This window comes from Vespula vulgaris, chromosome 2 (genome assembly GCF_905475345.1).
Source record: "Vespula vulgaris chromosome 2, iyVesVulg1.1, whole genome shotgun sequence".
NCBI lineage: Eukaryota > Metazoa > Arthropoda > Insecta > Hymenoptera > Vespidae > Vespula > Vespula vulgaris.
This window is the reverse complement of record NC_066587.1, coordinates 8907008-8931462: the sequence shown is the minus strand read 5'-3', so window position 1 is coordinate 8931462 and position 24455 is coordinate 8907008. Positions and strand designations below refer to the sequence as shown.

At 38.2% G+C, this 24455-nt stretch overlaps 1 protein-coding gene and 1 long non-coding RNA gene across 6 annotated transcripts in view; one reads left to right on the top strand and one right to left on the bottom strand.

Moving 5' to 3' along the window:
- Positions 1-24455, bottom strand: part of LOC127061574 (uncharacterized) — a 42157-nt gene that overhangs the window by 4522 nt on the left and 13180 nt on the right. For all 3 annotated transcript variants that reach the window (XM_050988627.1, XM_050988629.1, XM_050988628.1), the window contains exons 2-6: positions 6106-6314; positions 3839-4357; positions 2415-3357; positions 1475-2338; positions 984-1235 (exon numbers count right to left, since the gene is read on the bottom strand). In XM_050988627.1, the coding sequence (XP_050844584.1) occupies positions 984-1235; positions 1475-2338; positions 2415-3357; positions 3839-4357; positions 6106-6267 (2740 nt within the window). In that variant the 5' untranslated portion in view covers positions 6268-6314. The remainder of the gene's footprint in view (positions 1-983; positions 1236-1474; positions 2339-2414; positions 3358-3838; positions 4358-6105; positions 6315-24455) is intronic.
- Positions 13816-20266, top strand: LOC127061578 (uncharacterized). 3 transcript variants are annotated; one of them, XR_007780903.1, is made up of 4 exons: positions 13816-16389; positions 17828-18103; positions 18351-19235; positions 19304-20266. It is a non-coding gene; the product is annotated as an uncharacterized LOC127061578 (long non-coding RNA). The 3 variants fall into 3 exon arrangements; XR_007780904.1 differs by lacking the exon at positions 13816-16389 and having other exon boundaries at positions 17778-18103; positions 18351-18646; positions 18770-19235; XR_007780902.1 differs by lacking the exon at positions 13816-16389 and having other exon boundaries at positions 17778-18103.

Here is a 24455-nt window from a genome sequence, read left to right as displayed (position 1 = left end):
AAGGTGACACGAACGCAACAAAGAAGAACGTCTTGGTTGATTTGGCCAAGGAAAACAAGACTCTGCAATGTCTTTTTCAGGCAAAAATATGTTTATTTAAAAAAACACAAAACGTCAAATAATATTACAGGCTTCTTCGTTATTTTTCTATTTATTTCTTTATCTGTTTCTATTTATTTATTTATCTTTTTATTTTTTATTTTCTTTTCTATTTTTTTTTTCTTGATCTTCGATGTATTTAAGTATGTACAAGATTCTATGTCGATTACAATACCACGGAAGAACATTATTGCATAAAAAAGAAAATTGATACGCTAGTCTATCTAACAAAAGCCAGCCATTCTCAAACTCTTCTTCGTCGCAAACATCGTCACCATGAAGTGAAAAAAAAAAACAGATAGCGTGCATATGCTTTTGATCGTGCTAATCATCGATTTTCGACTTTTAGTATCGTAAGAACACGACATACGACGCATACACATACGTACGTATATATAGATATATTTATGTATGTAGATATAGAATGCATATATATTTATATATATGTGTATATATCTATCACAGAATATTATGAACTATTTTACGTACGAACTCTCTCTCTCTCTCTCTCTCTCACTAGACATAGTCATTTATCGTTGCGAACTACTAGTAATGGCTTCTTAAGAATAAAAGCGTACGAAGATTAACTCATCTCGCGACACATAAAAAGAACATGGTCGAGTACCGAGAAGAAGAGTATAGTTTGAACAATAATTTTGTTAAGATCTCGTTCGACTCGAACAATCATTAAGTAAAATAAAAAAAAAATAGTATCGTCGAGATAAAAAATCTACCAATAATAAAAGCGTTTTTCGCATCACTCTTTCGTACGTTTAAGCGGCTAACGCGAGGGATCGTATGAGTATGGCTGTTAACATTCACAGGGTTCGCGTGAAAAGACCACGACGAGTCACATTAGTTACATTGTATAGGTCTGAACTTACCCAGATTCGCGTAAATCAAGTCTGAGCTGGCCGAGGATGCGTTCGACGATTGCCAAGAGGACGGCGCAGTCGTCATTGTCGTCGTCGTCGTCGTCGTCATTTTGCCTACTGATTTTTCGTTTCTATCCGAAAATTGTTGTTTCGTTTCGACACGTGGTGGCGGCGGTCTGATCGGTTTATTCGACTGATCTGCTCGAGACCAATTCTCCAAAGATTGGTTCCTCGGTGGAGGTGGTGGCTTTCCTGGTCTAACTGTGAACAGACATTCAAGATCTTTATCGGAATTCACGTCATCCACATTTTTAAAAGGACAGGATATTTGGACGAAAGAAAGAAAGTATAGGAAAAAGTTTTAACGCGTGTTGGGATGAATAGAGTTCTACCTTTCCTACTCTTTTTGCAATAGAATTAAATTCCGATCTTTTTAGGGGAAAAAGTACTAATTAGATAAATCAATTGAAAAGAGAGACGTTACGATTGAGAAAGCTTACCAGTCGAAGGATACTGTTGAGAACCATTGGGAGAACGTGTCGTCTTTGTGGCTTCGCTCCTCGAACCGCAGGAATCCGTCTGATCCTCACCGATCCTGCTGATTCTATCGTTTCCCACGACTTCGACTGCAGCACCGTCGAGCTCAAGAGGATGAATGATTTCTAAGCGCAGTTTCGGTTGCGGTGTCGATGGTATTTCATCGAGTCGTGAATTCGAAGCGTGCCCGCTGGTCATGTCGACGTCTTTTCTCGAACCCATTCTGAGAAATCTCTTCAGTGAGAATCTCGATCTACCTCGTTTCTTTCCCTCTCTTGTTTCCGATCCGTTCGTCAAACTATCCTGCGACAAGGATATAGTCCTTCTCGGAGATGCGGAGGACTCATTCGATTGAGAGGAACCAGTTGGATCCGGTGCTTCGCAAACAGCTTTCCTAAACTTTGGGCTACAAGACGAAGCTCTCTCCCTCTTCTCCTTTTCGCGTACAACCGGCGAATCTGATTTCAGATTCGCACCAGGATTTCTCGCAAACAAGCTCGAACTTGTTGGAAGATCCTCCGTAACTTCTGGCGGTCTTGGCGCCATTCTTCTTTTACTGTTTACCAATCGAGTTGGTTCCGAGCCATCTTCTTCTGCATCTGTACCTTCGCCGATATCACGTCCATTCGTTGAAATCGCTTTCTCTTCTTTGGCCGATTCGTAAATAGACGCGCTTGTTCTGTGATTAGCTTGATCGTTTCGTTCCATTTTATCCTTCGTTATTTTGTTCGTCGCAACGGATCGTCCAATGATATTTAAAGAAGAATTCTCCACTTCGCCCTTGGTCATGTATCTCGTTGAATTTGGAATCTGTGACACAACTGTACCTAACATACGTGAAAGAAATCGTCAAAATAATAGCTTATTGATCTATAGAAAATAAACTAATCAACTCTTACCAACCTGTACTCGGAAGTGTCCTGTTAGTAACATTTTGTACCGACGGTGGTGGTAAAACGTAATTAGCGTTGATCCTTTTCACATTGGCACTACTAATATCGCATGTGGGCTCACTTTCCGGTAGAATAGACTTTGGCCCAACGAACGCCGACGGTTTTTGAGGTACCACGGGTTTCGATTTTGCGTCCATACTGACAGAACCATGAAGAAAAGACGGCCTCGGTTCCGTAGCGATTAGAGAGACTTTATCCGTTTCACCTTGAATCAGTGGCCTGGTTTCCATAGGTGGCGGACTCCTTGGTAAAGCCGGTGGTTCCATAATTTCCTCTTCGTCGGCTTTACCATCAGGTTCACCGGCCAATTCGCGACTCTCTTTGAAATTAAATTTTTCTACGGTAGCCTCAGATGAACCTGTTTTTTCTATTTTTTTATCATCTACACCCACAACGGTAATTTTGTTAATCTCTTTACCACGAAGGATTAACGGTCTATCGCTTTCCGCAGCCTCCTCGCATTCTTCGTTTTTTTTCAAAGGTGTCAAGCTCAATTCGATTCCATTCTTCGAACATTCTTTCTCGACGTTCTTCGAAAATTCATAGTTCGAACAATTACTATTATTATTACTTTGTATCAATTGAATCGCGATCTTTGGCTTTTCATTGTCTGTTTTTTTGATAGCTGGACTACGCGAAATATTCGCTAATTTTTTTTCACATTTTACAGCAAACTCTGCGCTATTCGTAGCATTCTCGAGATTCTTATCAGCGATACTAACAATGGTATTGTCGGTTTCCGTCGATTCGCTCCTCTGTATTACGGATATCAAGTTTGTCGAAGTGATCAACGGCATGTCCATAATCTTCTCCAATTTCGAAGAGTCGGTACCCTGCTCGCGTTTCTCATCTTTCCGATCAACTGTGATCTTCTTCGGTGTCTTCAAGGTAATCTGTGAAAGTCGTATCGTCGATTTAATCAAAAATTTTCTTTTAGTACATTCTTGCATTAACAAATACACGTAACAATGAATGACGGTGACTATTGATATATCTCATTGACTTCACAAACGAAGATATGGAGAGTAATGGAACATTTTACGTAATACCTGTTAACTCATAATGATGAAAAATAATCGAGCCGACATAGTATATAAAGTTAAAACATTACTTGCGTTTTCCGGTGCAACAAGAAAATATAGATCTCAACCTGTTCCAACACAACCACTTCTAATGTGTACGGGTCAATCGAGCAATGTTCGACCAACCGAGTGAAAAGCAGTATAGAATCGAAACGATATCTTACTGCGTCAACTTCACTTGGCAAAGATATAATAAAAAAGATTGATTATATTTCTAAATATGTTTATATTTTTCATATACAATTGACATTTAAAAATTTCATAATTATGAACATCCTTCGGTTCGACTCACCTCATTTTTCGAGTCCATCGAGTTATTAAGAGTGGCGGATTTAGTGACATTCGAAAAACCATTCACGGTGATCTTGCGATCACTTGGCCTTTTAGCAGTCGGTAAAGATTCATCTCCACCGAAAGGAGTAACGGATACCAAGAGCGTCGTTTTTCTCCCATCGGCGTCCTTTTGAATCCTACCGAGCATCAATGAAGCGAATGTTCTTGTCGATGCTGCCGCAGTCGTTGAGGATTTGTTCATTTCGTTTGTAGGAATGATTTCGCTAAGATTCGCAGTAACGGTATTGAAGTTTGTATTGGCGCGGGTTAGATTGCTCAAAGCACGTTCCTCCTCACTGTCCGGTATCGCATCTTCTTCCGCGTTCAGAGAGTCCACAAGCACTTGCTCGACGTCCTCCTCATCGTCGGATAGAAAGTCATCGCCGCCATAACCGATCACCTCCGTTAGGGATTCCGGAAAGGCCACGTTCTTTTTCCTTTGATCCTTTTGCGTCGACTCTTTTACTCTCAGGATACTCTGGAGATTACATAAAAATTAAAAAAAGATCATTAAACGATTTAACACGATGTCACGAAATTATATTAGATCTCATTCCTTTCCTTTAACAATAAGAGAAAACTTTTCGAGAAAGAAATTAGTTCATGTAAAGATAAAATGAGAAAAGATATATAAATTTTCTCATACTTCTTTGATTATATTTTAATCGTATTTCAAGTATAATCGTATTGATACCGTCGATTGCGTAACAGCGGATTTTCATGCGGAAAACTGGATAATAATTTGAAATCTCATTAGAGAGATCGCGAATCGCCGGACTTTAACGTAGTATACGGGCAAAGTGCCCATACGCTTTTCCCACGCTATGCGATTCATTTAATAACTTATCTAGACGTTTTATGGAACTCAATAAAAATCTAACAATGACGTACGACTAAAAATTCTTGCCGGAATCGGAGCAGTTTCAGTCTCTAAATTTATTCTTGTCATTAGCAACGTAGACTTTATGGCTGATTAGAGTCGAAAGAAAATCTTGTTAGAAAGTCGGATGGAGCATCGCCCACGATATACGTAATACGGCTATTCGCCTTATCGCAGGAAATGAAAGTTTGGTTCGACTTAAAATCCATGGCGTGACCACTGATGATATCTGCCAAAAGAGAGTAACTTTTCCTTAAAGTTTTCTCCCACAGGGAAGCCAATAAAATTTGACTTTGATCAAGAGACACCATCTTTCTCTCTTTTTTTACGTTTATCGGTACCACTTCAATCGTAAAAATCGCGAGAGGACACTCGATCGAACTTTATTTGCAGTTCCATTTATGAATTAAACGGTATTTTCCACGAAATCCATTAGAACTTCGTAATTTCTCTATAATTGTGTAGCAGTTGAGAGGTAAATCGAGGGTAAATTTCGCATTAATGTCGATTTTAATTCCACGTCGGCCTCGAGCGTACGACGAACGCTTTCACGATGGCCATACACTCACAACTACGTAACTATATAGATACTTACAGTTAGAGTAGTATATGAAAAAAAGATGGGAACTCGCTCGGCCTGTTGCTTTTTTAAAGTTTTCTAACGCATACGCGCGCGAACTACAACAATCCGATGTATATGTATGAGATACTGATTTTAAACGAGACTCTTCACTTGGACGACCCACTTCCAGTGAGTTTACACTCGCAACACACAACCCTTGCTAGTAGCAACGGCCTCGGTTAACGAACGGAAGGTGTATTTCGAGACGAGATTCGATTTTACAATTCTTCTTGTTACGAGTTTTATCGACCATTTAATTACATCGTCGCAACTATTTTAACTCATCGTAACGATTTAATGTTTTCTATGTAACTCTCCGATTCAATTTTCGTTTTATCGATCCATGTAATTATTGCGATAATTTTCAATACGTCTTGTCTGATAACGAACATTTATTAGCGAGTTATGCCGATTCCGCTATTAGCAAGTGCTTGTCTTTTCCCCGCGTTGCATTACCAATCCCGTTTACTCGAGTGCTCGTTCCAACGATGGCCGGACGCGACAGGTGCCAGGAATACGCCAAGTTTTTCCGGTTATTCGTCCAAGCATTTATGAATTGCGAGCAACCCAGTTTTCAGTTGGCACGATCGTTAATACTCTCGATCGTCGACCTTGTACTGGTCGATCGAACGGTATACACGGCCTGATACATCGAGGCTGTCGAATTAAAACGAGCAGCTCTCTCACTCTCGAAAATAAAAAACAACGCTCACGACGTAGCTACCTGGAGCTTGAAACTGTCGGCCTTTAGATTGGAGGAAGCCTTTTCGATGTTGAACCTTAGTGCGTCCTCGTTCGATGTGTGTTCCTCTCTCGGTTTGAAGCAATTCGAACAGAGCTCCTTCTTCCAAGCGTTCTGCACGAAGCGATTGCATTGTGCGGACATCGTTGCTTCACTGCAGCGACAGCGAAAGTCCCGTTACATCATCGTCTCTGAAAGGAAAGAGGCGAATTAGCGATCGTTCGGCTCTCGATACGCAGTCGTCTATACTCTTTACCATTCTCCAAAACGACTCTGTTGCATGTTTCATTTAGTTTTGGTGCACGTACAGATTGCATCTACAATTTTGTGAAACTCTACGTGTCTAGGCTGCTTTAAACTTCAGTGAATAAATAATAACGATCAAACAACGAATAGGAACGTAAAGATATTTCGTATAAAATAAGACCGACAAGATGATCGTAAAATTCGAAATTCACGATCATTCAGAATGAACCAATGAATCCTTCTTGCTACAAATAAAATAGAATCAATTCTCTTTGGATTCGGGCGAAATGGGAGGATAGTTCTAACGTGAAAGAATAACGCTATACGAATATCTCCGCAAGTATATATTTATCGAAGAGAAAGAGTAAAGAAAGAAAAAGGGTAGAAAGAAGATAAAGATACGCTGCTGCTTCTCCGATACGCGATGCGAATTCCATGTATTCCTATTTCGGCGGCCTCACATAGTTCGATCCAGACGATGCCTCCTCCGTCTATTCGTCTCTTTCGAAATCATCTCTCGCTCTCACACACAGACACACGCTTAACTCATTAACATCTCTATTGTTGTAAACGGCGATGTATCTTTTGCAGTTTCAAACTATCGTGTTCCTTGTCAGCCTCATGTTCCAACTCCATCACAAATCCATCAATTTAGGATTTATTCTTTAGCTATTTATAATATGCTTTTCGCAATTCATTCGATCATATCGATAAAAAGTGAAAACGTAGAGTCACTTTTCACTCCACTAATATTTTCGTCGATTCAGTGCTGACGAAGATGATAATATAAACCAGTTGCGTTGTAAGCAAATCGTTTTGATAGTCGAAACATTATCATATACCGGCATCGATCGAAGCGCTTCTCGGTTACATGCCGGAACGCTGACCTCGGAAATATTTCCTTTCGCCAGAAAAAGTGATGTGGCATTTCTTAATACGCAAGCAACAAAACTTCGTTGAACTTCAACACGTCTGTACCTCGCCGCTTTTGCGTTCAAATTTCTTGTAGAAAATACATTGTATCTACTAAAAAATAACCTAGTTATTTGTTTATTTATTTTTAGCTCTATTCTTAGATCATGTAAACATCACGGTCAAGTAGTTTTTATCACGAAACTAAATAATTTCTCTTCGTTTATCGTGTTTAAACATGAGATACCTATGAGTTGGAGAAAGAGAAAGACGGGAGTAGTAGGGCAGAGAAAGAGAAAAATAGAAGACACGATAGTTGACGATTCGTTTCATAGGCTTCAAACCAAGCGTCTCGTCTACGTTTCCCTGTCGACAGCAGCCACCGTGAATGCAATCAGGACAATTGACCTGAGCTGCTCGCTCGACTGAGTAATTGCCTCACTTCCGGTTCTCGCTTTTATTCCTCCGACCTGCTTGCCAGATCGACTCCCGCCATTGACGAGCGATACGCGAGTACCGATTCTCTTTTGAGAAACGAACGAGCTTGCAAATCATTAAAGATAGCAAAGAAGAAAGAGTTGTTTTAACGTACTGACTTTTAAACTAATTTAACGTGAATTCGCACATTCATCTAATGTATTTTATAATTCCTTGAAGATGAAATATAGAGAAAAATTTATTATTGAGTTAGAATTAGTGACTGCTGGATTAAGTATTGGAAAGTAACATAAAATTGACGATAAACTGTTATTTCCTTCGCAGACTGCTTTCTCTAAAAATTAAGTATCAAAAATGATCGAGTCGAAGATGGTTTTTATTCATCGTGTGCAAGAACACGTTACACCAATCAAATTAATTACCGTTTTGCCAATTCCCCCTTAACGATTCGTACGTCGTGAGCCATGACGTAGAATCGATAAACGGAGCGAAAGAGAGAGAGAGAGAGAGATAGATGCGAAGGTCGGTTTCTATGACTACTAGAATTATGTCACGTTCCGCTATATATCCGGAAATACAAGTCACGCGAAATCCAACGGAGCGCGTTTTCGGAATCCATGAAGAATTTCTTGTTACCGATACGCATGCCAATTTTGATAAAAATGCACTGGAGAACGGAAAATCGTATTCGTGAACACATTCTCTTCTTCTCTTTCTTCCTATTTATTTTACATTCTTATACTCTTTTCCTTTTTTAATCGCATAGCAGTATTTATTTTCTATTATTTTATATTTTTACTTATTCAACCATACCGAATTATTCAAATACAATAAATTTCTTTCCGTCTGTATTTATTTTTTTCTTTTCTTCACTCGGTATCTCCTTTTTAGCAGTTCGTCAAGGACAGAAAATCGGGTAGTAACGTCGCATTATCATGCACGAGTTGCAAGTGCTCCGGCTAAGAATAAAGTACCGTTCGCAATCTCGATGATCCGTTACATCCCCCACGTTCCATCGAATACGAAGAGGTTTCGCATTAAGAGCGAAATCTTTTATTACCACGTTCAAAAGATTACGATTACTGTTTCGTAAATTAAATTTTATACTTGAAACTTGATTATTTTACCTGTTATTCGTTATCATTATAACTCGTTTAAAAATACTTAAGTTTTAAAACATTTCATTAATACCACGGAAACGTGATCTATTACTTGTATATATCTCAATATATTGGTGTTGCACGCACAACATACATTAAAATGAATATACCCATCTACCTATTTATTTTGAAACTTAACTTGAACTGGACCGGATTTGAACCAAACAGGATGAATGAGAAAAGAAGGCCGAGGCCAACGATCTCATCGGAACATCTTTCTTGGAGCCTATTAACGCGAGCAACGCGTCGCAATATTTTGACAGTCACGTTGTTAACGAGTTACAAATACACTTCCGAAGTTAACAGTACTCGAGAAATGGCCTAACTGGAGACGATCTTTATCCATTTTATTTTATGATCTTGGTAGATACAATAAGGAACAATAACGAGCGATATTTCTAAGAAAAATTATATCTAGAATACGTAAAGTAAGTAGGTATATGAGAAAAGAGAAACTATAAAATATGGATACGGTTATCAACACATAAGTTATAATTGCTTTTCACTATAATACCTACGTGTACATTAAACGAAGCGTTCTCGACAAATGAACACACACATGTTTAACCAAGCGTTTACGATCAGACCGTGAGATCTCGATTCTCTTTGCGCCGCTCATAATCGTCATCTCGATCGGAGCAGACGCGTGCGCTTTATCGTTCAACGTTATCGCACGAACCGAGGATTACGAGAAGCATACGCTCGAAATTAGTTATGGTGTATTTCTGGTAAGAATAGCCGTGAAAAGCAACTTCGTTTAACTTGCTTACCAAGAAAGAGAAAGAGAGAAAGAAAGAGTTTCTCTCTGCATTTCGCACGCTTCAAGAGATCAAAGCCAGCCGCTTCTACGTATTTGGTTTAAAAGTACTGGAAAGGGTACTCAACCACCGACAGTTCTTACCTTCTAAAATGAACTCTCGAAACTTTAATACACTCGATGTACCAGAGCATCGTTTCGTTCTTTATTTATTTTACTACGCTTAAATCGTCGGATAATCTATTTCCTCTCTAACTTTTTTCTCTTAAAACTGTAATTTCCAAGATAACATATTCACATAAACTTTTGATAAGAGATGCATTTGAATAGGAAAAAGAATATTTATCGAAAACGAATGATTCTTTTGACGCGTCCTATATCCGCCTTGCAGACTTTCTTCCTTCCAGCCTCTTTACCTTCCGTCTCGCGCACCGTCTCGTTTTCTTAGTCTCAACGACCGGAAAGGCGGACCTTCTCGACGCATTCCAGAAAGATGACGTGGCCGAAGTACTCAAGAAAACGCGTTTGATCGTACGTTCCCTTTTGAATGCGAGCCCTTCCCTTTTCTCTCTCACTCTCTCTTTCACCAAGCGATTAAAAATAATGTTATTATTGAATTATCATAATCGAGTAAGTTCCAAGATCTATCTGCTTGACTACAAAGTATAACGTATGATGAAAAAGGGAGAGAATATAAATATTTTAAATGTGGAGTTGGGAACGTCAACGGAATTTACGCTTTTATAGACCGTTTTCATTTCCCACGATGCAATGAAACACGACGGATAAACGAGAAGCGGACGAACGAATTACTGGCTCGTGCAGTGAACTTGACTCCGGACATACGTACGAGAAAAGAACGGTAGTAGGAAAAAGAGAAGGAAAAAAGAAAGTTCAACACGTAACCGTCGGAAAAAAACGAACGAAGAGATAGAAGGAAAGAAAAAAAACAGAGAAAGAAAAAGAGAGAGAAAAAGAGAGAGAAAGAGAGAGAGACAGACAGAAATAAAAAGAAAGGAAGAAAGATAGAGACGGAAAGAACAAAGCGGAGAAAATTCATATACGATCCCGCTATTGTGCGGATCGCTTCTCCTCGTTCCCTCGCCGTAATTACTGTTAGCCTTCCATTCAATTGCGAGCATTAAAGCTAGTCATGCCTAACAGTACGGCGTCTGGGAATCTCGTGTGATACGTGTCACGTGTAAAAAGATAGAAAAAGAGACACAGAGAGAGAGAATATTGGAACGAATACCAGAAGTTTTTTTTTACGAACGAATTTGCGTCGCTGATAGTGTCGGGCATTAACTGCTTGCTACTTGCGACGCGTCACTTATCCGATAAAAGACAAAGAGAGCCGTTTTTTCAAAAAATAATCAAAGAAAAACGAAAATGGCAAGATAGCGTGTCGGATGACGTACTGTTTCCAGATTTAGACTTCTTTTCTATTATGCGACGTTCAAAGAAAGGCTGCGAGTAAGTCAGAAGATCGTCGACATTTTTATTGCGAGCAGATCCGTGATCTCGAAAGAAAAATATTTGTTTATTCTTGTCGCCGATGACTGTGCTCGTCGGTCTCATCGTATTAAATGATAATTATGATTAATAAATGACACGTAAATTATTTCTGCGTTTGCATGATCGTAGAATAAGTGGTGTGATCGTTGTAACGCAAAGAAAGTCTAAAGTTCTAATTCCAAAGTCACGATTTTATTCTAGTCGCGTCCGTATTGAATGAATGAATAAACGAAGAGAAACGTAAGTAGCATTGGACCGCGAAACGATTTCGTAGATATTTTATTTGGGTATACCGTTCGTGAAACGAATTCCGTCCGAATAAAGCTCCCGACACTCCAGAGATTCATAGTCGCACATTTACAAGGGAGAGCTCGTCGTTGATCGAACGACGCGATCGTGTGCAACTGTAGCCGGTGGAGAGTATACATCGCACTCGACTCCAATTGCAAGAGAAGCAAGGTATAACCTTCCTTCCACCGACCACTAAAATTCCATCCCAAGGTGACGCTTTTTGCATGCTTCTTGCTCTACCCGACGAATCGTACTTACGATGAAAATTATCCGTGAGTACTGCGACGCCAGTTAAACCTGACGCAACGATATTTCTACTTTCTCCTCAGAGACTAGCAAATAGCAAGAGGCGAAGCATTCGACGTGAAAATAACTAGAGATTTTTCTTTCTCTCGTTAAATTCGGAATGAACTAACGTTTGTATACAAATTATCCTGACTTACATTTTACGTACTTCCGTCACGATTATTTTTTTTTTTTTTTATACAAATATCAATAAATTTTTGAAATAGTATTTTCTAAAACTTGAGTTGTTAAAGTTTTTAGAGTAATACAATTATCTTAAGGAACTTCCTAAGAACTTCCTTTTCTTCGATGGTGTAGCCTATGATAAAAGACTAGCAGAATATTGCCAAGTATCGTAAAACTTTATTAAGCGGATAGAAAGTACAAGTGCTCTACGCATATTAACTTATTCTCTTTTCTTGCACTGCTCTCTTTTCTTTTTACAGAGTACAAAAAATAAAAATGGAAGGTGAAACAATGAAAACGTACAAGAAAAGGTACAAGTCTCTGCATTTCGAACGAACGCGTTGACATTTTTAAAATCAGAGTAAAGGAACGTGTCCAATTGTTGAACGATCCTTTCATCATCAAATATTACATTAAAATACGTGATAACGTACTAACTTGAAAATAATTTCTCGAAAGAAAATAAACTCGATGATAGATCGATTATATAGATATATCTCGCCTAGTTCCTCGATTATTTTTCATTAAGATAAATTTCCTTTTTCGTAGTAACTAGCAACGTATCGGCCGGCGAATTAAAATCAAACTGAGAATGATCGATTCGAACAAAGCTTCTTCCAAGATCCTAAAAACAAAGGGACGAGTTCACGCGTCGTTAATGACCGATATAAATCGCAGGTAGATACGCGATAGCGAGTGGAAAATTCAAGCGTCGCTTTTGCGACGCTTGCATTTCAAACCGGTTTGAAATTACATACCGAAACCGCAATATTTTTGAGCATACCGCATGAGAACAGAGAACTCGCGTTAAAAGCAAGAACGTAAACCGGATCCATGCTAGAATATTTAATTTTTGTGACTAGAAAATGCAATTGATAAAAAGGCAAAACGATGCCTGCTAGACTCTCTATCTCACTGAACGATCTACAATTAATAATCTATGCCGAATAATGAAAGGATAAATAACGATCGAAGAATATAATATAAATTGCAACGCGTTCATTCACTATCTCTCAATCGTCGAAACGTTAACGAAGCGATTTCAAAAATTAATTACATGATGAATCCACACGAAGAATATATAAAAAGAGAAAACAAGAAAAGAAAGTATATGTTCTCTCAAATCTTACATAGGAATAAACACGTATTTTGATTAAAATACTAGAATTTATTGAAGTGAGAGCGAGAGAGAATAAAAAAGAAAATGACGAAAATAAGTATCAAGGAAGCTTTGGATTCTTTCTCGTTACGCATTCATAAAAGTGAAATACGCTTTGTAAATTTGATTCCCGTAACGCAGCCCATTACCTGAGCCCATTTATACTCGTTCCTTCGACCAACTCTCCTCCGGCGAGCATGTGTTCGCGTTATGCCTCTACCGGTCCTAAACGAGGTCGACCAGCTTCGACCATAACCACACCTCCTTTTACTAGACTACTACTCGCGCTGCCCCGTGTATTTTATCCTGGGATCCCAGAACGCGCGGCGGGCTTTCGAACGGCACGAGATATACGCCTCGACAAAGGATCTCACCGCTGCTCCTTGGAATTTTATATACCTATCTACCTACCTTTACCTACCTACCTATCTCTATCTCGCTTCTTTCTTTCTTTCCTTCCTTCTTTCTTTCTTTCTTCCTTTCTTTCTTTCTTTCTTTCTTTCACCGAGAGCCTTTCTCATCCGTCTCACCGAGAAGGAAAGGTAAAAGTCGATCTGAATAATGTAAAAACGTGCTTTCGAGGTGACGGTCAACGAATATTTTAACTTACATGAGCCATCGACAAATTTACTGTCTTCTTTACGAACGTAACGCTTCGTTTTCATCGTACTCTTTGTCCTCAAGTCCAAATTTCTTGGATCTTCTCGCTTTTTTTTTTTTTCTTCGAAACGGAAAAAGGGGAACGTCGTTCGTTGCATAAAAATAAATTTTAAAGTTGAACATTCGTCACAAGATATATGACCACCCGTATTATCATATGATACTCCGCTGTATTTCGTTTCCATCGCCCAGATAATCGATGCCAATCCGATTGGATATCTCACGTAGCAGCCGTGGCGGTGGTATTCGTCGAACACTTTCGCTCCAGCTACATAAATACGGGCTCGACCTTTCTCTTGGTGGAACAAGTCTACTTCGTCGTTCTCGATGACTCGTAGGGCATCGGTAGATAAGATAAGAGAAAGAGAGAGAGAGAGTGAGAGAAGAAGAGTGGAAAATACGGAGTTGGTAACCATTAAAACAAAACCGATTCCGTGATCCAAGGAGACTTGCTTCAAGATTTCTTAGTCACGAGCAAAGCTTATGTAACTTTGCTTTGTCTGCTTTTCAATGGTTTCATGTTTCAATAGATTCTATATTCTTTTATTTTTTAAAAAACTGGAGTATAAAATTCTTCAACTTTTTATTTAATTTTAAATGGGTCAGTCATTCCACTGTATCTTTGAAATATTTTAAATATCGTCATACAATTTGATCAAAACTTCTTTCACCAATCGTGAAAAATAAAATTTCTGTCACCAGTCGTGAAGAATAAAATATCACAGACACAGAAATTGCAAGCAAATATTATTCGTGTTACGTGACTTATCGAATTCACTCCTTTGCAGTGAATTGCCATGTCTAATGGATAGATAGACCTCGCAAGGAAACTTTCTCCGATAGGGATACAGCTCGTGATCGGTCACTCGGCCATTGTCGTTTGACGCATGGGGTTCTGAACAGCCATCCAATATCGTCACGTGGACTTTCTACGAGTTATCTCATCCAAGTTCGAGCACGAATTTTCACAAAGCACAAAACTGTGCTGAAATATTCTCTTAGTATAGTATATCTATATATAAATATACGTATCGTCGATCTGTCTTTCACTTTGAGAGCCAGAATGCGCGAAGGCATCATCATCACGCGTGGCTGATGGCATGCCGCGCGAGAACGGACTTTCCCTTCTAACCTTACGATCTTACTTCCACGCGAAGTAAGAAAACCGAGTCTTCTTTTCTCTTTTCCAACCATCTTCTGCTCACCCACGAACGTACGTGAACATCTCGATGTGCTACCTAAAAGGCGACCGTCGTTGGAAAATGTGTTAATTAATTATCTCCCATGCGACTATCTCTTCTGTGCTGTGCTAATCGGAATTATAAAGGAAGAGAATTCTTTCTTTTTTCTTCGAGTGTAACCTCGATCTATCTATCGAGATAAACTGCGAAGTTAAAAATGTTTTAATTATTATTTTATTTTGATCAATTGAGTTCAAAGTTATTTGAAACGGAATTTCGATAATAAAAATTATAAACATTTCGTTATGTTCCTAATATCTCAAATTTTGTGAATAAATGAATTAAAACGAATGAAGAACGAAGTTCAATTATTAAATGAAAAATAAATACCAAAAATGAAAGAATTCGAATGATAGGTAGAATTTTTTGATTAGCTCCTCTTATTTTCTTTCTTTTTTCTCTTGATTTCACCTACGTTCATACGTATATGCATATACTTTGGAAAAACTTCGACGACATCACGGTATACGAGCAACGTCAGAAAGTTGGTCTCTCTTATTACGAAAGTTTTTCGGTAGCGTGGCGTTTTTCCTAAACCACGGAAACTTTGCAATCGAGTGAAGGTGAACAGGGTGGAGATGGGGAATGCCACGTGAAAAATAGTTTCGGCGTAGGAGCTTTCTACGAAGAGTAAAAGTCACGTCGAAGAAGAATCTTCACTCTTTTACTGGTCGCCTACGAAAAATTTTATTTACGAACCACGTGGTTTAAAGTTTTCTCGAGCTTCCTTGTACTACCCGAGAGTCAGATGAGTTGAGCTTGGGTAGAAACCGCTACTATTTTTACAATTTCTTCTTCTAACGAAAGATTAATGATTAAGTTCTATCTCAAAAATTTCAACATTCGGAATAGTCCCAAAGAAAGAAAAATGAAAGACGGAACAATTCACGGTTGATTAAAACATTTTCTTTTTTCCTACAATCTTACGCTATGAGAATCAAAGTTAAATAGAAGGGATTCAATTCAGTGTTTAATTCAGACTTCAATAAAAAAAAGTGTTTTTGAACCTAACAGAGTATTCACAAATGCCAAATGAAAATGCGATTTTAATGTTAATTCGTGTGAGGGGAACTTAATTATTCCGTTTTTTTTTTTACGAAGATTTATTTGAGGTTCTCTCCACTTTTGAAAGTTTAACAATGACAAGCTACCAAAATAAAGCTCGTGAGTTATACTACCTACGCATGCTTGACGAAGAAACTATTTTTATCTTAACGATACCATACATTCTGCACTTTATACGTCGTCTCCTCTCCCCTCTCTTGATGTACGTCGACCTTGACATTTTCCCTATAAGCGCACGTCGTGTAAGCGAGATTGAAACATCCACGAAAGATCGACTTAGATCGATACCCGTCTATTTTCCAAATCATCCCATCGATCTTCGAGAACGAATATGTTCTTAGGTAAATCCAGGTAAGTATTAAAGCGATCTAAATCAGATTTCATTTGGAACAAGATATATATAACATAAAAGTAATTTTATTTTTAAATGGCTTTCGTTATTGAAATGACTCAATTTTAAGAAAACTTTTATAGTAGAATAGTATTCTCGTTGAAAAACTACTATCGTTTCTGTCGAATGGTTCAAACATTGTGTAACGGAATACTGTAAGAGTAAACTCGAAGAAAGCAGTTCGTGGAATGAGTACGGGCACTTTCCTCGAGCTCTTCTTTACGAGCGTCACGAGGCACGCAATTGCTCTTTGCAAATTACATTAACGCATTGGATTTTAACGCTCACACGAACCCACGTACCGTTCGACGTTTAGCTCAATCGTATTTCTACCTTTTATTTCTCCGAAAGCGTACCAAATTATATAGATGCCGAACTTTTTTCATGATCTTTCTCTTCTTTCTCTTTCTCCTTCTTTTTCACGCTAATTCGACGTCTATCCTACAAATGACAATCCGCACGGATATATCACTCAATGAATTTCGCATTCGCTATGATCAGCGAAATGCTTTCGTTTACCAATCGCAAACATAACGAAAATGCAAATTTTCGAATGTTTACCGTACCTTTCTCCCTTTTACTGATTTTCCTCCTGTATGAAATAATTATTATTCCATTCGACGATTGCCGTTTCGAGATAGCACGTATAAAATTTCATTCTCTTTATTTCCCAATTTTTGTCAACGATAAGGATTAAACTAATGCATGTTTATACGAGTTATCGATTTCTTTTTTGAGACTCGACTCTCGTTATTCCGATAGATAAACTCATTACGTTTATATCGTTCTATTAAACGCCGGATTTCTATATATTTAGTTTCTCAATTAGAATTCCAATTATTTTCGTGAAAAGTTCTATCTTCTGATCAGGATTAGAAATTCTTTTAGTATGCTGTCAATGACGTTAAAGCAAAAAAAAATTGATTTTACAATCGCGATGCAGGTTGTACTCACGACATTTTATTCGTGATACTCATGAAGGATCTCGTTGAATTTTAATGTCAGTCCCGGGGATAGCTTTTTATTTATCGATTAATGCAGAATAGTCGCTTTGAACGCTCCAGCTCGCTGTTATCGGCGAGACGATTAATGGAGTATTGCTGGTAAAATGAGGTAATATTATTATTTTAGGTACAACATCACTATTGTTCGCGCAATCGGATCTATTTAATACGAGATAGAAAAAAAGCTCGAATTTCAGAAGATTCAACATAAATATCAATACTTCGTATATCATATTATACTGGATATATGATATAAAACCTTTATAATGTATAATTTAATAAAATATAGTTATTTGTTATTATTTCAAATCTTACCATTTTGATATTAAAATACGATTTTATAATTGATCGAAAATATTGCTTATATTTTATATTGCATTATTATGTTCGATAGTGATCAAATTATATCAGCATCAACTTATACGAAGACTTGTTACTAGCGAGAGGTGTTAATGACACGATACTTGACAGTAGAAAAAGCAGAGACCGTCATTTTCGAGTCCACAAGAAAGAACAAAAGGCGAGGAAGAAGACTCTTCAAGATTCCCATTCCTGGAACGCTGGTGATTTCTAATTGATCGTAAAAGGCGAAGCTCCGCGATCGTGTCCTCGATATTTCACGAGCACGGTGAAAGAAGAAACGCACTCGTCGACTACGCACGAGAATCTCGTACGTACATCCTTCTTTCTCTCTCTTTCCTCTTTATCTCTCGAAGCATTTAACGTTGCAAGTGAAACGATGTTTCACAGTATCAAAGAAATGATGTTATTGGCCTGACGAAAGGTTTAACGACACGGTCGTACATGTTTCTAATTTCTCGATGAACAAAAACTGTACCTTCGTCTTCCTCCTGCCTTAACCGAAAGTATTCCAAATAGCTTGAAGTAGCTTAATCGATTACATTAATACTTATTAGGTCGTACCAGATCAAGGACGAGGTTTCTCAGTGTCTCAATATGTCGAGAAACCCGATTCGGAGGCCTTGTACCACTTAAATTCGGACACTTCCTAAGCTGGAAATCAGGAAACGCGAATCGTTCTCTCTCATTCTTAACCAATTCGACGAAGGGGAAAAGAAAAAAGAGGAAAAGCGAGTTGTGCAGGTGCCGATCGAAAGGTCGTGTCTCCGTGGAAAAAAGGAATGCTTGGAAGAGGGAAGAAAAGGTCGAACGTCAATCCTGAAGTGGAACGAAACGATAGAAGAGAAGGAAGGTTGTAATCTATCTTTCTCTTCCTTTCTCTCTCTCTCTCTCTCTCTCTCTCTCTCTCTCTCTTTCTTTCACATATACAAACGTACACTAATACATTCTGGCACTAATAAATTAATAAAATTAGCAATCCGCGCTATCGGCTGGGAATAACACGAGCGTAAGAATCGAACCTCATTAAGCAGGCTCGTTTCTTCTAGCCGGTAATTAAATGCGACCAAAGGAAAGGAAAAACGCTGGATAAGGTACATCGCTCGCGAAGTAGGCCTCCCGCATTTAATTGTATCGCGCCTCGTTAGGTCGTCCCACAACGGGTCGACCTTTGGGTTCTGTGTGCGTGTGTGTTTGTTTCAGGGTTCACAAGAATGCAAGAGACACTACGTATTACGATAGGTCGAGGTGATGAAAAAAAAAAGAAAGAACCAGGAAGAAAAGAAAAAAAAGAAATCGGGTGCAAAGACCTGCTTGCTGCTAGATAGACGTGATTATGGAAACGAGAGAGAGAGAGAGAGAGAGAGATGGAGAAAGAGTGAAAGAGTCCCAAGTCTTGTGGAAAGAGTAGAATTGCGGTCCAGCCTAGTTTTTTAAAAAATGTAGGTAAAGAGAACTCGTGATCAAGAAAAGGATCGATCTCGTTCTTCTTTTCTTTTTTTTTTTAAAGGCGAAACAAGTCTGTGGTCTAGTTTATTGAACGGATACGACAGCTTCTTCCTCTTGAAAAGGTTTTGATTTCGTCGGCAAGTTCATAGAAAATACGGAAAGGAAAGAATATCAGAAGGCAGAAATAGAGAGACGCCACAGTTCGGTAAGTAGTTACTGCTTAAGTTTTACGAAAAGTCGTACTATTGCAGAATCGGAAGTCATAATCCCGGAATGTAGAGTTTTGATGATCTTAGAAAGGCTCGTGAATATAGTAACAAACTACATCCCGTTTCTTGCTGACGTAGTCTTTAAACGAAGCAGCCGTCTTCTTCCTTTGGGACCATACCGAAATCCGAAACTTATTTCGAAGACGAATGAAAAGTCCGAAAGCATTTCTACGGCATAAGCGAGAAATTGAAAGGGTTCATTCTATCTGGGTCCACCTTATCCACAAGTAATAACGTGCCATATATCTATACACCTATTGGTATATACAGACCGGACAGAAAGTTGTGAAATAGAACTTGATAAAAGCAAAACAAAATCGAGTACTTATACGAGCGAAATAGAAAAGAAATGGAACTATCGATTTTATAATAAAAGAAATAATTCATCATATTTTCTGACAAATATTTGAGATATTGGTATATTCCCACTCATCGTTTTTTTCTCGTTTTATCTTCTCTCATATGTTTACGCGAAATGATCATAGTGCTATTTTTTTTCTCGAGTACCTGTGATACGTTTTTTTCTGTCTGTCTCCATGTCTCTTTATTTAAACGGTTAGCCGAGTCTCGAAAGACTAGCACCTATTGCCAACGATCATTCCTTTGTGCAACGCACGTCTCTGAATCGCCTTGAAAGTTCGAACGGGAAAGGTTACACACCGCTATTCTGCGCGTTAAGAAGCAGGATTTGATTAAACGCTGCAGTAATAGATGAAAATTATTATCGGTCGTTCGCTATCCTCTTTTCTACTGGACAAATCGTAGCAAAAAAAAAAACGAAGCAAATTTTGTCTCGCGAAGAAAAAGAATTCTTTTGAATTCAAAGCTACATCAAAAATTTAATTACATCTTATCAATTATAAGAAATTAAATTCGATCGATCGCTCGACCGAATCAACGGTCAACCGATTCGAATCCGCCTCAAACGTAACACCGTTTTCCGTTTTCCGCTCCACAAATGGTTTGACGTAATATTCACCTCGCTGCTTGCTGTGATATACCGAACGATCGTACTTTAATCAATAGCTATATGAAACTCGATTCATTCTTTCGTCACTTTAAGCTTCGTAATACAGGGTAACTCGAGAATTATTCCCGAATGAAGTAACTACTTATTTGCTGTATTTAAGATGCAATCATAAGAACGAACAAATTCACATACGTTAAATTACAAATACGTTAAATGCACTTGAATGAAGTGTTTTGTAGAAGAGAATTTTTCGTAAAATCAAAAAACGAAAAGTTTGTATGGATGCGGATGATGACCATTCTCACCCGGTATATCCGAACAATAGAACGATAAAAGCGCTGAGAAACGAAAGGACGAAGAAACTAATTCGCGAAAGATTACGTAGCCGCTTTTAAAGATGCCGATCGTTAATCTCGAGAAAGGGAATACTTATTCTCGCCTCTCTTTCGTTGGCAATTTATCTCGAGTTTCCTAGGAAAGTGAGTCCCACGTTTAAAACGTAGATACATAGGTATTTATGTACTTACATGTATATATACGTAAAGAAATAAGTACATAAGTATATGTATGCGAGATCGAGTAGCGAATTCCAAAGCAGCGTTTCGAAATCGCGACGAGGTTTGCGAGCGAAAAGAAATTACATGCGGGCGTGTACCGCATAATATCTGGGAAAACATTGAAAATTGTGGCCTCGCGCTCGAGCACATACTCACATTCAACCGTTAACGGTTTAACGAGCATTTCGTTAGTTTTTCTTTTAGAATTCGTTCAACGGCAACGATTCGTTTCTCGCTCGCGTTCTCCTATCGCCGTGACGCGATTATGTCTTTCTATACGTGTGCGCGTACGTACATCTCCGTGTGCGTATGTGTGTGTTGTCTCTTGCGAGTTGCGTGCACAGCCTGCCAAGGAGGTCAATGCCTCTTTCTTCTCTATCTCATTCGTTTCCTTGGCTGGTCAGCAATCGAGCATATAAATCCTATCGTCGAAATCCAAGAAAAAAAATTTTTGTTTAATTCAGAAACAGCCTTTATTTTATTTTTATTTCTTTCTTTTATTTTTCTTCCTTTAATGTCATAATATATAATCATATATTAAAGTTTTAGGAAAAACATATTCTTTCAGTAATCCTTCAGATAAGAAATCGTCAAGTAGCGTAAAAAGAGATTGATACGAAAAAGCATGCAAAATATAGAAAGAAGACAGGAAGACAAATAGAAGTTCCCTTTTACACATACATGCGTAAAAAGGATTAAACTTCGACTGACGTTCAGTCGCGTTAAACGCGCTGTGTCAACTTCCTGCACTGATATATTAACTTACTAATTAACCAGCCAAAATTTATAATCGTCTCTTCCAACAATATTTTTACTACTACCGGCATATTCTCATGTTTTGGTAGAATGTTTTCCGCTCTTTCAACTTTACGATCCTATCGATTATACCAACATAATTAATTTTAATAAACAGTGATATAATTTCGAAGATTTTAATCGCTTTATCGTCGGTGATCGTTAGCGATGAAAAGTAATTTTGATTCTTTGCCAGATTCAAACAAACGATATGAAAGGAAACAACGGAAAGATAAAAAGGTTTGTCAAAAGGAGTATTCGTTCTTCAACGACTTCGAAGAAAAAGACGTTGGATCGGAAAGGACGCGTCGGCGATCTTATCGGTGACAACGGCAAAAATACATTTCGATGATGCAGGATGCATAGTATGGTTCGTCGACACCGTAGAAACTTTTACAGTCTGGTATAAGCGAAAAGGAGACTAAGGGAAAAGAAAAAGTATAAAAAGAAAGAGCAACAGAAAAAGATAAAGATAGAATTGAATGCGGCGTATCGTTCTCATATACATATGTACGTGAACACACGTCGAACTTACTTACATAGGCATTCAGAGAAGGATTCCATGTGCGAGGTCCAACTTACGGGGCAAAGTTCCGCTACGTGCCGGCACGTTTGCTACCAGCGAACGCTGTAGAAACGCGTAGCTCCTTAAGAAGAAGAAGAAAAAGAAAAAGGACGCACATTAAGCATGGAGAATCCACTGCTACTCGATTCTCTTCGTAAGAGATCATCAACGATATTATCAAGACGACACATATTTTAAAATTTTGCGATTAGAGAAAGAAACGATCGAATTTCTTGTTTTCAAGTGAAAGTGCGAAGAAGTAGACGATCAAGTATTAAAGAAGATAATTTATTATCTTGCGATATGATTAAAAAACATCACTTTTGCATGGCTCACTATTCGACGAACGTTATCAACGATTTATCTTTCGGCTAAAATTATCTAATATGGAACGACGATAAACGTAATTGCAAGTAGAACGTTGGGTGTAGAGCTATTAAAGAAAAACTTAGGCGGTTCGCAAACAAGTTCCCTCTCTTCACTCGAGTCATAAATTACCATTTTCAAAAGGCATTTCTACGAGTTTATCCTTCCGGAAAATTGTATCTCGCACGCGAAATCTACAGAATCTACCGAAGGAGAGAATCTCACGCGACGGAACTTTTTCCGTTACCCCGTGAAATCCGGAAAAAGTCCATTCCGCGGTACATAAAACGTTAATGGCCAGCATTTCGAAGATTCGCAGCACGGATTCGCTAAATGGGAATTTAACGAAGGTATGGTACCCGGCGTTAGTGGGTGGGAGGAGGGGGCGGAAAGAAGACAGTAGCGACAGAAAATAAATTTTCGACCCAAGTAATCCGTGAAAATTTTTCTAACCTCCATGGACCATAAAATCCGTACCTTGAAAATCTTAACGTGATTGTCCCAATTTTATATTTTTTCACTCGCAAAAATTACGTTGGAATGTATTACATCGCTATGTACATTACGTATGTATGTATCTAAATGCAATACATATGCAAACGATAAGAATCGATACCTTCGCAGATATATCGAAATAATATGAGAAAAAAGAAAGTTTCACGATGTAATAAGACTCGTAAATGAGCATGGAAATAGGAGAAGGTTCAAGAGTAATTACTCTAAGCGATTTCTTTCGCCTTGACTCGCGCGAAACGATGTTCGCTCGTACGTTAAAAACTAGCACGGAAAGGCAACACACGTTCTTTGCGGACCGAACGAATCGCCGTGTAATAAGTGAAAGCCCACATGTTCGTTTCTTCTTCATCTTCTTTCGCAATATATTCAAGGCGAACTCCCATTTTCATAGTCGTCGCGTCGTGACATTGACAGTGGTTCGCTATCAAAAAAGAAGAAAAGAAATAAGTTTAGAAAACGGAAAGAACAACACAAGCATTTCCCTTCGAAAAACAATGATTTATCTATCGAATATCGTCCACTCGTTATCGTGCCGACCAACCTCCTGCAAAAGATCCACTCAAGAAAAACTGCTTTCACCTACTTTCCCGTTTACTTCTCTCTTTAATGTTTTCACTAGCCTGCTTCTTTCCTTCCTTTTCGTTTCTTTAATTTTTGCTTCTTTTCTTCGTGTTTAACTAGATATATATTGACGACGCAATATCCGACAAATTTTTACAATAAATTGATTCATGATGTAAGATAAATATAAAACAGCACAGTGTAGAAGAAGAAAATATTGAAAACCGAACGAACATTGGAAAATCGTTAAAATATCACTTTCGAGTAAAATCGTAAGAGCAAATATATAGATCTATCAATGAATATCGGAACAGTGATGAAAAACAAACCAGAATTTATCGATGTTTATATTTTATGAATATATATACATATCTTTGACGACGATGACGATAATCTTGTTCAACTGTTACTTTATAAAGAGGCCACTGTAAATACAATATTAAACAAAAGCCTATTATTGATTTATGGTTAATTGGCTTTATGCACATTATTCGATTTATTTTCCCTCAAATCATAATTAACAAAGCAATTTAAATGTTAACCTTTGATGTAAGGATACTGATTTCGCTCGACAATTTATCGATCTAATATATCGACAATGTGATGAAAAGTTA